The sequence below is a fragment of the Passer domesticus genome, chromosome 1, assembly GCF_036417665.1.
Source record: "Passer domesticus isolate bPasDom1 chromosome 1, bPasDom1.hap1, whole genome shotgun sequence".
In the NCBI taxonomy this organism is placed as follows: Eukaryota; Metazoa; Chordata; class Aves; order Passeriformes; family Passeridae; genus Passer; species Passer domesticus.
The window spans coordinates 73015542-73029724 of NC_087474.1; the positions used below are offsets into that span (position 1 = coordinate 73015542).

At 38.1% G+C, this 14183-nt stretch overlaps 1 protein-coding gene across 2 annotated transcripts in view; it reads left to right on the forward strand.

The window, feature by feature from the left end:
* The window catches only part of CAP2 (cyclase associated actin cytoskeleton regulatory protein 2), a 68453-nt gene that overhangs the window by 41454 nt on the left and 12816 nt on the right, over positions 1-14183 (forward strand). For both annotated transcript variants that reach the window (XM_064424121.1, XM_064424110.1), the window contains 3 exons: positions 4235-4378; positions 4605-4690; positions 6436-6541. In XM_064424121.1, the coding sequence (XP_064280191.1) occupies positions 4235-4378; positions 4605-4690; positions 6436-6541 (336 nt within the window). The remainder of the gene's footprint in view (positions 1-4234; positions 4379-4604; positions 4691-6435; positions 6542-14183) is intronic.

Here is a 14183-nt window from a genome sequence, read left to right on the forward strand (position 1 = left end):
TCTTTTGCTGCTCCTACGCCAAAGGTTGCCATGCCCTCATTTTGCATAACTTAAAAGGATATTTGTTCTCTTGATATGTTTTTTTCATAGTAGGTCAGGTTGATTTAAACACTGTAATAGTGAGGTCTGAATTGTGGTGCCACTCATCAGCATAAAAATCCTTTGGTAAACAATCTCACCCCTCAAAACACATAAGATGAGCTTAAAAATGCATAAGATCTTTAAAACTATATTTTTTATTTACCTGCTGTGCCTTTGTGATTCATGCTGGCAGGTTTCTGGATAACAGTGGTCCTGAGACAATACCCATTTTCCCAAATTAAAGCTGAGATTTTCAAGTAAGCACTGGCTCAAGCAGCCAAAATTTAAGCAAGCCATTCTGTTTAATGTGACTTTACAGGCAGATTTCAAACAACACAAAACCTAAAACTTTGGCCTTTCTCCTGAACTGAATGTCCCTAACCACCAGTCCTATTAAGCCTATCACCTGGGGAATTTCTTGTGTGGGTAATGCAAATATGTGAAGGAGAAGAAAGTCTGTGTAGTGTGGTCTGTTGGAATACTGGTATTCCAGGACATTTTATGGGCTGAGACTGTTAAGTCTCTGAAGCCAAAGCCTAAGGCAGTTCTTTTACATGATGAAACTTTTTTGGAGTGTTTTGGTTATTTGTGGCATTAGTCTTACTACTCTTGATTTTCTAATAGGAATTATAAAATATTATCAGCTGGCTGTCTGTCTAGTTATTTATGTTTAAAGTGACAATCTGGTTTTAATCGTTATTTAAAAAGGAAAACAGGATACTGGGAATTACTTCTGATATTTGTCAGTTGTGCCCATGTTGCATTTTTAAGCATTTCAGCAAAACTGATATTATAATAGGAATGGTGTTTATAAAGAGACTCTTAAATTTCTGTTAAACAACTGTGCTGTGTCTTAAATGACAAGAAATTTTATCTAGCACATGCCAAAGGCATGCTGAAGATTTTTCCAACAGTTCTGATTCATCTCCTGGAATTCCCTTTTCTTAGAGATACAATATAGACATTAATTGTATTAAGTCAGCTGTTTTAATATTCAGTGCAATAAAGAGATTATTCTTCTAGAACCCTTAGCACAACTGTTTCTGCATTGTAAAGCCAAACAAGACTGATTACTGCCAGAATTAATGAGCCTTTCTGTACCCATATGCCATATACACTGTAATTCATCTGCAGTTTAATCACTAACTGAAAATTTAGAACTGAGACAGAACTCAATTCAGTGATTTCTTGCAGGCTATGTTCCTGTGTCAAACTCTTCCACAGAAACTTAGAAGACAAAAAACTTCCATAAACACACACATTTTGTGCAGCCATTGCAGAACAGGATGAGTACAGAGTGAAAGGAAGGCAGACTGCAGTGCCAGAGGAATGATTACTTTGAGAAACTTTCCTTAGCAATACATATTTCATCTTTACAACTTGCACAGGTTCTGTGAAATTAAATAAATCCACTTCATTTTTATGAACATTTCTTATAAATATGTAATCATTGGATTGATTAAGTCCTGTGTTCTGAGGGACAGAAATAATCTCTGTGCCACTGACAGAAGATCCTCAGAAAACTGGCTGAGAGCTTTTCTAGAAGGAATAGGAGGAGGTGTGGATCATTCAGATAAATGTTTGACCCTAATTTTGCCTTCTTATCTTTAGAAATCAAAGTATTCTACAAAATAATACAGCTATGTTAACACCATTTCATATCTAGGAAATCAAAGCACAGAAAGCTAACCCAACTTTCCTGAAACCTGATGACAATTTGGTGGGAGAGCTGCAAAGAGAACCCCTATTGAAGGACTCCCATTTCTGTGCACTATCCACAGAAATGTGCTGCCTCCCAGTGCTGTCTAGATATACCAGGCATCTGTGGAGCTGTATTTTTAGGCCTGATATTCTCTTTGTCTGGAACTTGGCCATGAAGATTCACAGTAAGCTCAGGACTGTAAATATCCCTCAGACTTTATGGGAGGAAAACTGGCATAATATCAAAGCAGAACAAGCACTTCCTTAAATTTCAGTTTTGTTAACTACTGTCATACTTGAAAGATTTCCCTGAAAAATAAGAAAATACCCAAGAAAATACCAGCTGCAGCATGTTGTAAACAAGCAAAAATTAGAAAGGAGAATTTCTGCAGACTTTATCATGTTATGGCAACAAGATCATGTTTTAAGAACTACAAATCATAGGGGTTTCAGGGCTTTTTCAGACTTAATGACTTGTGTTGGTCATTAAGTCATCAACAAAAAATCTTTTTGTTTCACAGTAATAGTGTAAATATTTGTTTTCTCCCAACCCGTTTTGTTGTAGGGAAGATCACATATGCCCATGTCTTTCTGATACATGGACCTTTCTCAAAATTACTCTACCACTAAAATGTTCAGGCTCTGTAGGTAGATCAAAATACTTTTCAAAATGCACACCCTCTTTTTGATATGTTTTTGAAGCATCTTTGACCTGTGTTGATCTGTAGCAAACATGCTTATTCTAAGGTGCCGTAAAATTTTCTAATGCTGAAGTCTTCTGGAAAGGTGAAAAGAAAAACCTTAAGATGATAGAGATCAAGCAGGACATATGTGCCCATCATTTTGTGTGTGTCATGGCAGCATTAGTCCTCAAGATCATGAGGATTAGTTGTCTCCAGCAAGCACATCACAAATAGCCCTGGAAAAGGTGAGAAAAAATGCAGAGTTCTGCTACATCCTGAGTGATTTCCAAGTGAAATGCCAGGGAGGATCAGAATGGTGCACTGTCTTTGGTGGGACATTATATGGGTTTGGTGAGCATACTTTTGCAGTATTATAGGGTTGCAAAGTACAGCAGTTGTTTTGCCTGTAAACTGATGACTCCATGTCCCTTAATCTGCTGTTTTCTGAGTGGAAGAATTTTTCCCAGTGAATTAGTGCTCTAAATTAGTTTTTCTGAGACAGTGGACTAGTGATTAGCATTCACTTTGCACAGGAAAGAGCTTGGATAACTTCTGCATTCATTTTGCTTTTCTCTTTGCTCCAAACACTACTCCTTCCACTCAGCAGTCATTCCCATGGATACCATTCATTTCTGATTAAGCCAGGAGAACTTCCCCAAACCATGGCTTGCAGGCAACATATTTTCCATTAAATCCTCCTGCATTACTTGCAGCCAAAACATTAAATGTACCAAGGAGGAAAGGTAAAATTGATCTTGTCTACAGTGTATTACTTTCTCAGTCTTATTGCCAGATGATAACAGGCAACTAACAAGTAGTTTGTGTTTCTTGGGAAAAACAACTTGGTTAATAACATGAAAAACTCAAGCATCTGAAGAAGTTTCAGGGATATCAGATAAAAATGAAATCATTCTGCTAACTGAGCTATGGAGTCGATAGGGGTCTTAATCTGGGCAGCATGTGAAAACGTTGCCACTGCTGAGAACAATTTTTGCTACAATACATTAGTATTTAATGTTTGTGCATTTTATCACTGCAGTTATAGGAGGATAATTAAACTGTTGCTGTAATGTAGAAATTTATGATGACCTTTCTTTATAGATGTTAAATCATAGGCAAGGAGGACAATATTTAACCACATTGTGGTTTTGGACCACCCACTGGTAACAGCAGTCTCCTTTTCTTTTCTTTTCTTTTCTTTTCTTTTCTTTTCTTTTCTTTTCTTTTCTTTTCTTTTCTTTTCTTTTCTTTTCTTTTCTTTTCTTTTCTTTTCTTTTCTTTTCTTTTCTTTTTTCTTTTTCTTTTCTTTTTTCTTTTTCCTTTCCTTTCCTTTCCTTTCCTTTCCTTTCCTTTCCTTTCCTTTCCTTTCCTTTCCTTTCCTTTCCTTTCCTTTCCTTTCCTTTCCTTTCCTTTCCTTTCCTTTCCTTTCCTTTCCTTTCCTTTCCTTTCCTTTCCTTTCCTTTCCTTTCCTTTCCTTTCCTTTCCTTTCCTTTCCTTTCCTTTCCTTTCCTTTCCTTTCCTCCTCCTTCTCCTCCTCCTCCTTCTCCTTCTCCTTCTCCTTCTCCTTCTCCTTCTCCTTCTCCTTCTCCTTCTCCTTCTCCTTCTCCTTCTCCTTCTCCTTCTCCTTCTCCTTCTCCTTCTCCTTCTCCTTCTCCTTCTCCTTCTCCTTCTCCTTCTCCTTCTCCTTCTCCTTCTCCTTCTCCTTCTCCTTCTCCTTCTCCTTCTCCTTCTCCTTCTCCTTCTCCTCTCTCTTTCCACTTTTTTTACAGAACGAGGTGGCAATGCTTCTCAAGCCAATATCAGAGAAGATTCAGGAAATCCAGAACTTCAGAGAAAGGAACAGAGGAAGTAAAATGTTCAACCACCTCTCAGCTGTCAGTGAGAGCATCCCTGCCCTTGGGTGGATAGCAGTGGTGAGTGACATACAGTATGGTTGGGAGGGCTGTTAAGAAGCTTCTGGATGGTGCAGCCCAGGATGGTTCCAAATTTTGCAGTGCTCTGCAGTCTCCTCTATACAGTTCTTCAGTCTACTACACCCAAGAAGGTAATAAACCTAGTGTGTCAGGGGAGGTGTCTGACTAATGTTTTACTTCCTTTCTCCTTCTGTTGTTTCCTGCTACCATGGGGTGATGGTCCTAGTCTCCTAAACCAGGCCCTTATGTCAAGGAGATGAATGATGCTGCTACCTTTTATACTAACAGGGTATTAAAGGACTACAAGAACAGGTATGTTGCCAAGCTCCAGTGTGGACTAGCCAGAGAATAGAGCATTAACCCTACCAGTAGGGTTCACAGTGCTATCACGGGAAGTGTTTTATAAACTAAAAAGCATTTGATGAAACCTTCTTGCAGTAGTATAGTCTCCCCTCCTCACCTCTGACCTGCAGCATGCTGCAGTGAGAATGGCAGCAGCATTAGCAGTGCTGCTTTTCACTCTCTGCACATTTTAAGATTATTTCTAATTTTTCTGGCATTGCAGCATCATGAGCTTATATGCAAATGTCTATTTACATAGTGATGTGTGGCTAGCTGGCTGCTGTGCTTCCTCCTCTCATTTGTGCTCTCATACTATTGCTGTTCTTGCTCTTGGCTTGAAAATGTGTATTTAGGTGGTAGATATATACAGATTCAAATTCCATAGCTCCTAATTTGATTTTTCTCTGTACCACTTCAGTATTCTTAAAGAGCACAAGAAATTTACAAAAAAAGTCCATGAATGATATCTGTGAACTGATGGAGAAAGAGAAAAAAAATCAGGTCCTTATGTCCTCTTTGAAAAGTCATGTATAAATCCTATTGACTTGATGCTTTAGAAGGCCATATTTTGGCTCTTGATTTTTATATCCCAGTGAAGAATGGTATTTGCTATTGAATTTTTCCTCTTTAGTGAGGAAAAGGTTTTAAATATTAACACTTTTCACATATATTTATGTTTCTTGAATATGTATAATTATAAATGATATGCTATATGTAGTATGTTATTTTATATATTATATATTATATGTTATATATTATATGTTATATGTTAATCCTAAAGCCTGAGTTTACCTACTGAAGGTAGTAACTGATGCTGGAGTAACTGATGATTTTTACAACATAGCATCAGTATTTACACTGGAGAAAAAAAGTGTCTCATGTAATGGTATAAATGGAGTACATTATTTAGGTATTTCCTTCTTAATTCTTTAATGAGAAATTCTTTTCCTGTTTTTCACTGAATCAGACCACAGTGTCTTCCAAAGTATGGAAGGCTCTCCCTTGACTTCAGTAGGCTTTGGATTAAACCTGTTGACCCAGGTCTTCTGCATTATTAAGGATAAAATTCCAAAGGAAATAAATAGAAGGTAGACACACAAATCTTTGTAAGCCATCACTATTCACTAATAATTTGTTATAACTATGGACTTCATCTTACAAGCAATTTCTCTCTACATATTTCCTGGTTTCATTTATGAGTCCCATTGAAGGACTAACGCTAAAAATTCTAAAGCCATCTTGTGACTTGTACTTTAAAAACTCTTCATGTGTAAATATTTTAGTCTGATGACTGCAACATGACCCAGTATTGCCCTGGCCACATTTCAACGTGGCAGCCAGAATATCTTACAGAATCCATGGATATTTAATTTTCTGAAGTTCAGCACCCTGAAACTGTGTCTGGGTACCTGCTGCAGAGTTCAGTGTGCCTTTAGTGCTTTTTCAGTTGACATTGAGCCTGAGAAGAGTGGTGACACACTTCTAGCAGGAAGCACTCTCTGCTAGAGGCATCCTTTGCTCTTGTTTGTCCTCCAGAAGGATCTAGAAGCTTTCCAATGTAGTAGCTTCAGTCTTTGCAGCACTGGGCTGGTTGTCTGCCTGCTAACTGATTTGTCCATGGCTTTAAGGCAGTCATTGGTTTTACCTGCTTTAAGCAGCACTGCTCTCTGTTTTTAAGTACATTCACACATAAATATTGCCTCTTTTTTTTACAGTGACACACGCCATGTTGATTGGGTGAAGTCATATCTGAACATCTGGTCTGAGCTTCAAGCTTACATCAAAGAGCATCACACCACAGGTCTCACCTGGAGTAAAACTGTAAGTACTCTTTCTTTCTTCAAGAAGAACCATAAAAAGCTAGTAACCTGTTTGTCTTTTAATGTGGGCCATTGGCTCAGGAAAAATAAATATCTATGCCAGGAACAGAAGTCATGGTCCATGGATTTCTCAACCAAGCTAATAAATGTCTGAAATACAGGTGGAGATGTTCAGGCCATTGTGGTACAGATTTGGAGGAAGAGAAAATAATTACTTGGGATTATTATAGCCATAACTCTCAGCTGCAGATGGTTAAGAGTGGCAGACACTGTTCTCCATGCCTGTAGAAGACAGGAACAAGACAAAATGCAAAAAAAATTGAAGGACATGTTAGACAAAAGGAAAACTGAGGGAGCATGTCATGGAAGAGGGATGGTGGGAAGAATCTGAACAGAGAGAGAGATTTAATAATAGGGAAGACAAAGACAAGGGATACATGACTTCGTAGATGGGTACCTTTATAAAACTATTATTTTAGACATACAGAAATAGCTTCTGGAAAGAAATAGCTTCTGGTAACAGAGAGAGTAAATATAACTGCATATCTAATTATTTATGCTCCTTATATAACCTGCTTCTGTGTGTTACACATGAGATGATAGCAATTAATATTTTTCTCTGAGAGGTATAAACATGAAAAATTACTTTTATGTTGGGTATAAAAGTAAGAGTTTATGTCCACTGTCTACATTGATACAGTGTTCTATTTTACTTTAATAATGTGCTCATGTTTATTACCAGATTAGGAGAACTGCTGAAATAGATTAAAAATGTAATCAGCCTGCTCTTTACTGATACCATCTCCTAAACCTACCATATACTTGCACATGCAGTCTTTCACACCAAATTTGTAATTTCTTAAGTGTGCACAAATACCATTATTTTTAATTCAATGACTATTCAGAAGACTAATACAGGTCACCATTTAGTTCTCAAAAAAACCCAATTTTAACAACTTGGGAACATAGGGAAGTGAACTACAACTTTCAGATTAATGGCCTTCCAATCCAAAGCATTCTGTGATTCTATGAAGTGTAGCTTAACATGGAATAAGAGCTGCAACACCCTTCTTGTGAAGACTGGCCAAGAAAGTTGGGATTTTTTCAGCCTGGAGAAGAGAAGGCTTCATAGAGACCTTTTTGCAACCTTGCAATATATAAAGTGGGCTTGTGAGAAGGACTAAGAAAGACATTACCAAGGCTTGTGATGACAGGACAGGAGGCAATAGTTTTAAATTGAAAAACTGAATATAAGGAAGAAATTATTTATTTTGAGGGTGATGAGACACTGGAACAGGTTGCCCAGAGAAACTGTAGATGTCCCATTCCTGGAAGTGTTCAAGGCCAGGTTGGGTGGGACTCTGATCAATGTGGTCTATGAAAGGTGTCCCTGCCCATGGCAGGGGGTTGGAACTGGATGATTTTCTAGGTCCCTTCCCAACCAAACCTGTCCCTGATTCTATGGTACCTGGAAAAGTTGCTTGCTCTCTCCCTCTGTGGAGGTTATAAACATGTAAGAGAAGGTAGGTTACTTGTGCTCAGCAACAGGCTGCAGCTTTCTCTTCATACCCTTCATGAGACATTGTACAAGGCCTTTCAGTTCTCAAGTATTTGAGTGGAAGTTCAAACATGGGAGAGAACTGTGATCTGCATGTACATCTTAGTCTGAAGCAATGCAAAAATGTTTGAACATGATAAATTAGAAGACTGTAATTATTAGCTACATTGTAGGTTTCTATAGTAAAAAATTTAAACATTAAGCATGATTCCTTTATTTAGTACAAAATTTCAAACTTGGTACGTCCTATTCTGTTATGATCAGTGAACGTGAGAAGACCTAATGATGTTTAAATTGTTATTACATAAGGAATAGGAATTGTTGTACCCCATTAGCTGAATTAGCCTGAGAATCTGGGACATAATTCGTTCTGTTAGTACAGAAAAAGAATAATCTTCACCTTTAATAGAACTTCACAAATGTGGAAATAATAGTGTTATAAGGTAAAGGTTTGTTACAGCCATTTGATCAAACAGGAGGAGCTCTCAGTGCTGGGGAGTACTGGTAGTCTTACTCAGAAGGGTAGCTGTTGCAGATTATGTTTGACTGGTCCTAAAACCAGTACCTCAGCCATTGTGTCCTTATATTTCTCTGTCTTCAGAGAAGCCATTGTGTCCTTATATGTCTCTGTCCAAGAAATTGCTGAAATCTAGGTGTGATTTGCTTGTTTATATTAAGCATAGTTTCCTGCCAACAGTGCTCATTCCATCATGAATGATGAGCCCATCACTGCATGTGAAGTACTGATTTCACTTCATTTTGGATATCACTCATATCTGGAAGTTCTCTTGGAAGTATGCTTCATTTAAATTACCCTTTATGTGATACAAGTCTGAAAGATTAAATTGCAGACTCATTTTTATGGATGTATATCTATTTTTTAAGTTTTACTAAATGTGTGTGTAAGAAAATTAGAATCCAGTAAGTTAGCAAGTTGTTTAAATTGCTTAAATGTTATTTAAATATTTCTATGAAGCTTGGTAACAAATACATTCCAGAAAGTAATGAGTTGCTCAAGTGATAATTTCATTTTTGTTATACATTTTAAAGTGAGAATGGAAGTCACAGATTCACATTGTGTGAAGTTAAGCATAAAGGCCTGCAGAATCAGGGTCTAGACAAAAAATGTGATATAAAAAGGCTGTAGATATATTCCAGACACAGTTGTTAATCATTGCACACAGCAGCTTCCACTTACATGCATAAAAGGAAAAAAGGAAAAAGCAGTAGTTTGGCAAGGCATTAACAAAGTGGAACATCCATGAAAGGTAGACATTGGTGTAAAAAAGGTATTTTATTACAGAGGGGGAGAGAAAGAAAGAAATGTCTTGGGGCATATAAGTACAGATTTCAAAGTGTGTTATACCAATAATTTACCCTTCATATCTGCAGAAGTCAACAAAGCAATGCATGAAGTTTCTATAAAAATCTCTTAAGTAGCACATTTGGATATTTCTAACGAGAGTGAAGAGTCAGGAAGAATATTAACTACTTCTTCTCTCCCAGCTGTATTGTCAGTGCTTGAACTCCTACCAAACCCCAGGAGCATAAGCCTAGGTCAGAGGATTTCCTCTGCTTGGGTTTCCAAAAAGGGGACAAGATTTTTGAATTGGCGCTTGGCCCACTGAGCTGTGGGTGCTGTATACTGTGGTGTGCACATTTGTGTCCATGTGATATCCCAAAGCTGTGCCATTTCCAGCACCCCATGCCCTTCCATCAAGCTGCACAGGGCAGCTGCACCAAGCCTTAGAACAGATCGCTAGTACATACAAGTGTTCCTGGCTCTGGCAGCAGGCACACAGGCAGACACATCAGACAAAAGAGAAAGAAGTGTCTTAATAAATTAGAAGACAGACACAAAAACAGGTGCAAAGGGTTGAAATAATGTTCAAGCAGTCATTTCTGACAATAACAGCTATCTCTATCTGATTTATAAAAAGTTTGTGATAAAAACAGTTGTTCATGGATATTTGGATCTAACACAGTTCTGTCTTGCTTTGGTTCTGCCAAAATGTGTGACAATATTTTACTTACTAAGGACACTCTATTGAAATGTGTGTGACTGTTTGAGGAGAAAGCCAAGGAAATAGTGAAGAACCTAGTGTATTTAAGAATACACATAGAAGGAAATAGTGTAGACTTTAGACTTTTGTGCATCTGAACCTGTTTTGCTCCTCATGTGGAGTGGTGGTACAGAACCAGAGTGGACTGTGTAAATTGGCATTTGAATATGGTTAGGCATGATGGATATGGTTAGGATATTTGATGGAATTGTGCTCACAGAACAAAAGTACGTATCTAATCCTGCTCCTGTATGTGAGCAGGATTGTCTCAGAGAGTAAAAAGTTCCATGTATTTTCAACATAATCTGAAATAGTCATTTTCATTAATTGATTGTGCTATGACAGAGAAAATAGGCTTGTCAGTGCAAGTCAGATGGATCTACAGTATTTCCTTTAAAGTGTAATTTTGTAGTTCATTATCTTGGATGTAAAGTGTCCTTCTGCCTCCTACACCCTGTGCTGAGTGGCCATTCACTATATTCACTACATCTCAATTTAGCCATCTTGACAGTGGGGACAATAAGCAATTACCAGCCTAATGGAGATTTGTTTTAATTTGCTACCAGATATGACATTCTTGGATGTCAGTGAGTCTTTGGGAAAAGCTGTTGCTACAATGAAAATATTTTAGGTGCCCAGGGTAGCATTTTACCTATGCAGTAAGTGTCATTTTTGCTTGCTACAGCTTTCTGTCTTCAGCAAGCAATCCACAGCTGTAAAAGTGACCTGTCCTTTTTCAGCTCTTTCTGACAAAGGGCAAGTGCCTTTTTATCTTTTTTTCTTTTTTTTTTTTTTAAGAAGGGATTCTGTTGAAGCATGCCTCTTTCTACCCTCCACTTCTTTTTGGTGATGCAAATAAATGAACAGCTGTAATATAAGCTCACAAGAATGCCTAATGAAAAGTTTGTTTGCTACAAGGCCTGCATGAGTAATCTGGGGGAAGTGAATCTTCTGCTCCTATTTCTGCAGGTTAACCTTGCAGCAAGAAAACAACCAGTAATAATAAGAGACTGCTGTAGTTTTCCATATATCAAATAAGTGTTAAAACACAAATCTTGCTCAAAGATAATTGTCTTGAATGTTTCAGTTGCAGGTGGAGCTGTACTTAACATTTTGTTCTTTGTATACAATAGGAATTTAGAATAGATTTTACCAGCAGAATACAGAATTTCACTCAAGCGATGAGAGAAATCCTCTCCCCCTTTACAAGTCAAAACAACTTAGGATGAAGTCTGCACATCTTTAAAAGCAGTTGAGATTTATTTAAATCCTATTTCCACTGAAGCCAGTATCTTCAAGTCTTTTTTTTTCCTGAAATAGCATTTTAAAAAACATTTATTACTCCTTAGATAGTACTCTAAAAACATTCTTTAAAAGCTGGAATTCTCCACAAACTCCACACCAGGAAGTACCATCATAATTCCTTATTGAGTGCAATTTTCCTAGTCTCAGTGTAGACTTGGGCATTTTATTCTAGTCTAAAATAATTACCTCCAGACATCTTCTTATAAATTGGCCCTGCCTCTCTCCTGTTCTTTCAAAACATTTTCCTGTAATACATTGTCTCTGTACAGATTGATGTGAACAAGCTGCAAAAGACCAACTTCTGCAGGCAAAAGCCTCCTATTATCTGCCCAGTATCTCTTCTGTGCTGTGTTTAGTTTGACCTACTTATCAAGCAGCCATCGTCTGAGCCACTTCACTAAAGCTAAAGGTCAAAACTGTAGTGCCAAATTCCAGCCACAGCCAGGACTGCAATCCCAGGGGCCCTGTTCAGATGGAAGTAAGGGCAGCATGGATCTACCAATTTAGACTCCTGTATCACGGATAAGACGTAGACATTTCCACAGTGCTCAGTTTTCTCAGTGATAGCCTTTTCTCTCCTTTTCTGTATACCTTCCATTCCTTTCTCTACCCTTCCCCTTCCCTATTTCCTATTCACTTATGATTTTTTGTTGAAAAAAAATGCATCCTTTAGTTGCAAGTGTTTCTTTCTCAGAGAATAGGCGGTGTTCTGGTTTTTGGTACTGGATCAATTAAAAAACTGGCTATCCTGGCACCTCTACAAAAGTAGAGTAGTTGCCTCTTTGGTGGAGACTGCCTCAATCACATCCCTGTCCCTTTGAAAGCAAGTATTTTTACTCTCTTATTCCAACAGTGGGTGAAAATATTTGTCTTTATTGTATATCAATACAGTATTCTCTTAACTTGGACCAAGCACCATTCAGACACTTTAAGGGAAAACCTGGGCAAGGCCTGCAGCCTAGTTCCAGTGGAAAAGAGAAAGGAAATGCAAAACTGAAAGTATGCAAGAGAAAAGGAAAGGTATACCTATTAAAGCTTCACTATCTTGCTAAAGGCATTGGTCTTCTTTTTAACCAATTTTTTCTGTAAGTAAAAGATGGTTGAATCGGCCTGTTGGGGTACATTACTTGTTGGCAATTACATTATCATGCAGTTCTCAAATGATTTAGAAGACCATGGCTGTATAAAACATTTCTGGTTGGGTAACTCTGAAGGCGTAAGCATCATTTTAAATCCTGAACAGGTGATGAATGGCAGAAGTATATTACAGGGGGCTGCAAAGCTTGAAAACTCTGCAGATAAATAATTCTGCTGAGACTCAGTAACAAGAAAAGAACCTAGCCTGGTTTTTGTTGTTTTGTGTTTCAACTGACAAAGATTACAGGCCCTGTAAGTCAGCTGTTTCATCCAGTAAATTGCAGCTCTCTGGGCAGCATAACTCCTTGCAGACAGGTGGCTTAAATAGAGTAGGTAATAGAACTGTTGTGCTAAGCTACTTTTACACAAAAAACACCTTAACAAGAGCTCTGTGCCTCTGAGTCACAGTCCACCTGTTCCCAGAGGTTGATACGTGATACTTTGAGCTCCACAATTCTTGTCTTTGGCTGTGCATATGTATGAAAAGAACAATACAAAATGCTGTAATCATTTTAGGTGTGAAACTAGGATTACTATAAAGGGGGAGAAAACAGGGATATTCTTCCTTTTTTTTTGTTTGGTTTTTTTGTTTGTTTGTGTGGGTTTTTTTTTGTTTTTTGTTTTTTTTTTGTTTTGTTTTGTTTTGGGGTTTTTTTTGTGAAAAATGTATTCCCCCTTAGGATTCCTGTTTGTCTGCTGCCATGAAAAGAAGGTTTTTCAATAAATTAAGGGATGTTTTTCATGACCTCTCTCTAAGCCACCTGTTGCTTCAGCTGCAAATGGATACTTTCCTCTTAATAGGAATGACCAACAAAATAGGTACTGTATATCACACACATGCATATATCATTTATTTAAATGCATTATATAGAGGCTTATAATCTTCTGGCTCAGCATAAAATCAACCATTGCAGCTACAAGAAATGCATTGTTCAGATGCTCCACATCAGGCTCCCAGCACAAGAACTTTGTTGCCCTCAGTGTCCGTGCTGCTCTGTGTCAGCTGAAAGCTGCATAAACACAGAGGGACATTGCGGGTGTTTGTACAGGGTCTGGCACATAAGCCCCTCATATCCCCAGAGATAGGAGCCTCTGACTGGGGCTCCTTGCTGCTGCAGTTCTACAAATATAGTAACAGTGACATGGAAGGCTAACCCAGGGAGCTGTTCAGCAAGAATAGCTCAGGAAATAGTAACATCTGCGATAAGACATAAAAAGAAATTCTTACTGTCTCTCGGTAGCTGGGTTCAGACCTGAAGACATGTCAAGCTGCATATGGCCACTGAAAAGTAGTGACAGTATGGCATCCAGAGCACTTGTGTTATATCTGAACAGCATTTTATTTCTCTAACAAGACTGGCTTTGCCCTGTGCTCCAGGGGAAGGAAGCCTTTAGGAGAAATGTGCTTAACAAGGCCCAGCTTCTCAAAAGCAAAGGGCTTCACTCGGCTCTGCTGTAATTTCAAGGGAATTAAATGAGAATTTCAACCAGGCAGCTTTCTCAACATAAACAATAATTTCTTCCAGCAAGCCAGTTAGGTGAGAAGAAGAAGTGTACCTCACCCTTCTGCCAGTTGTACA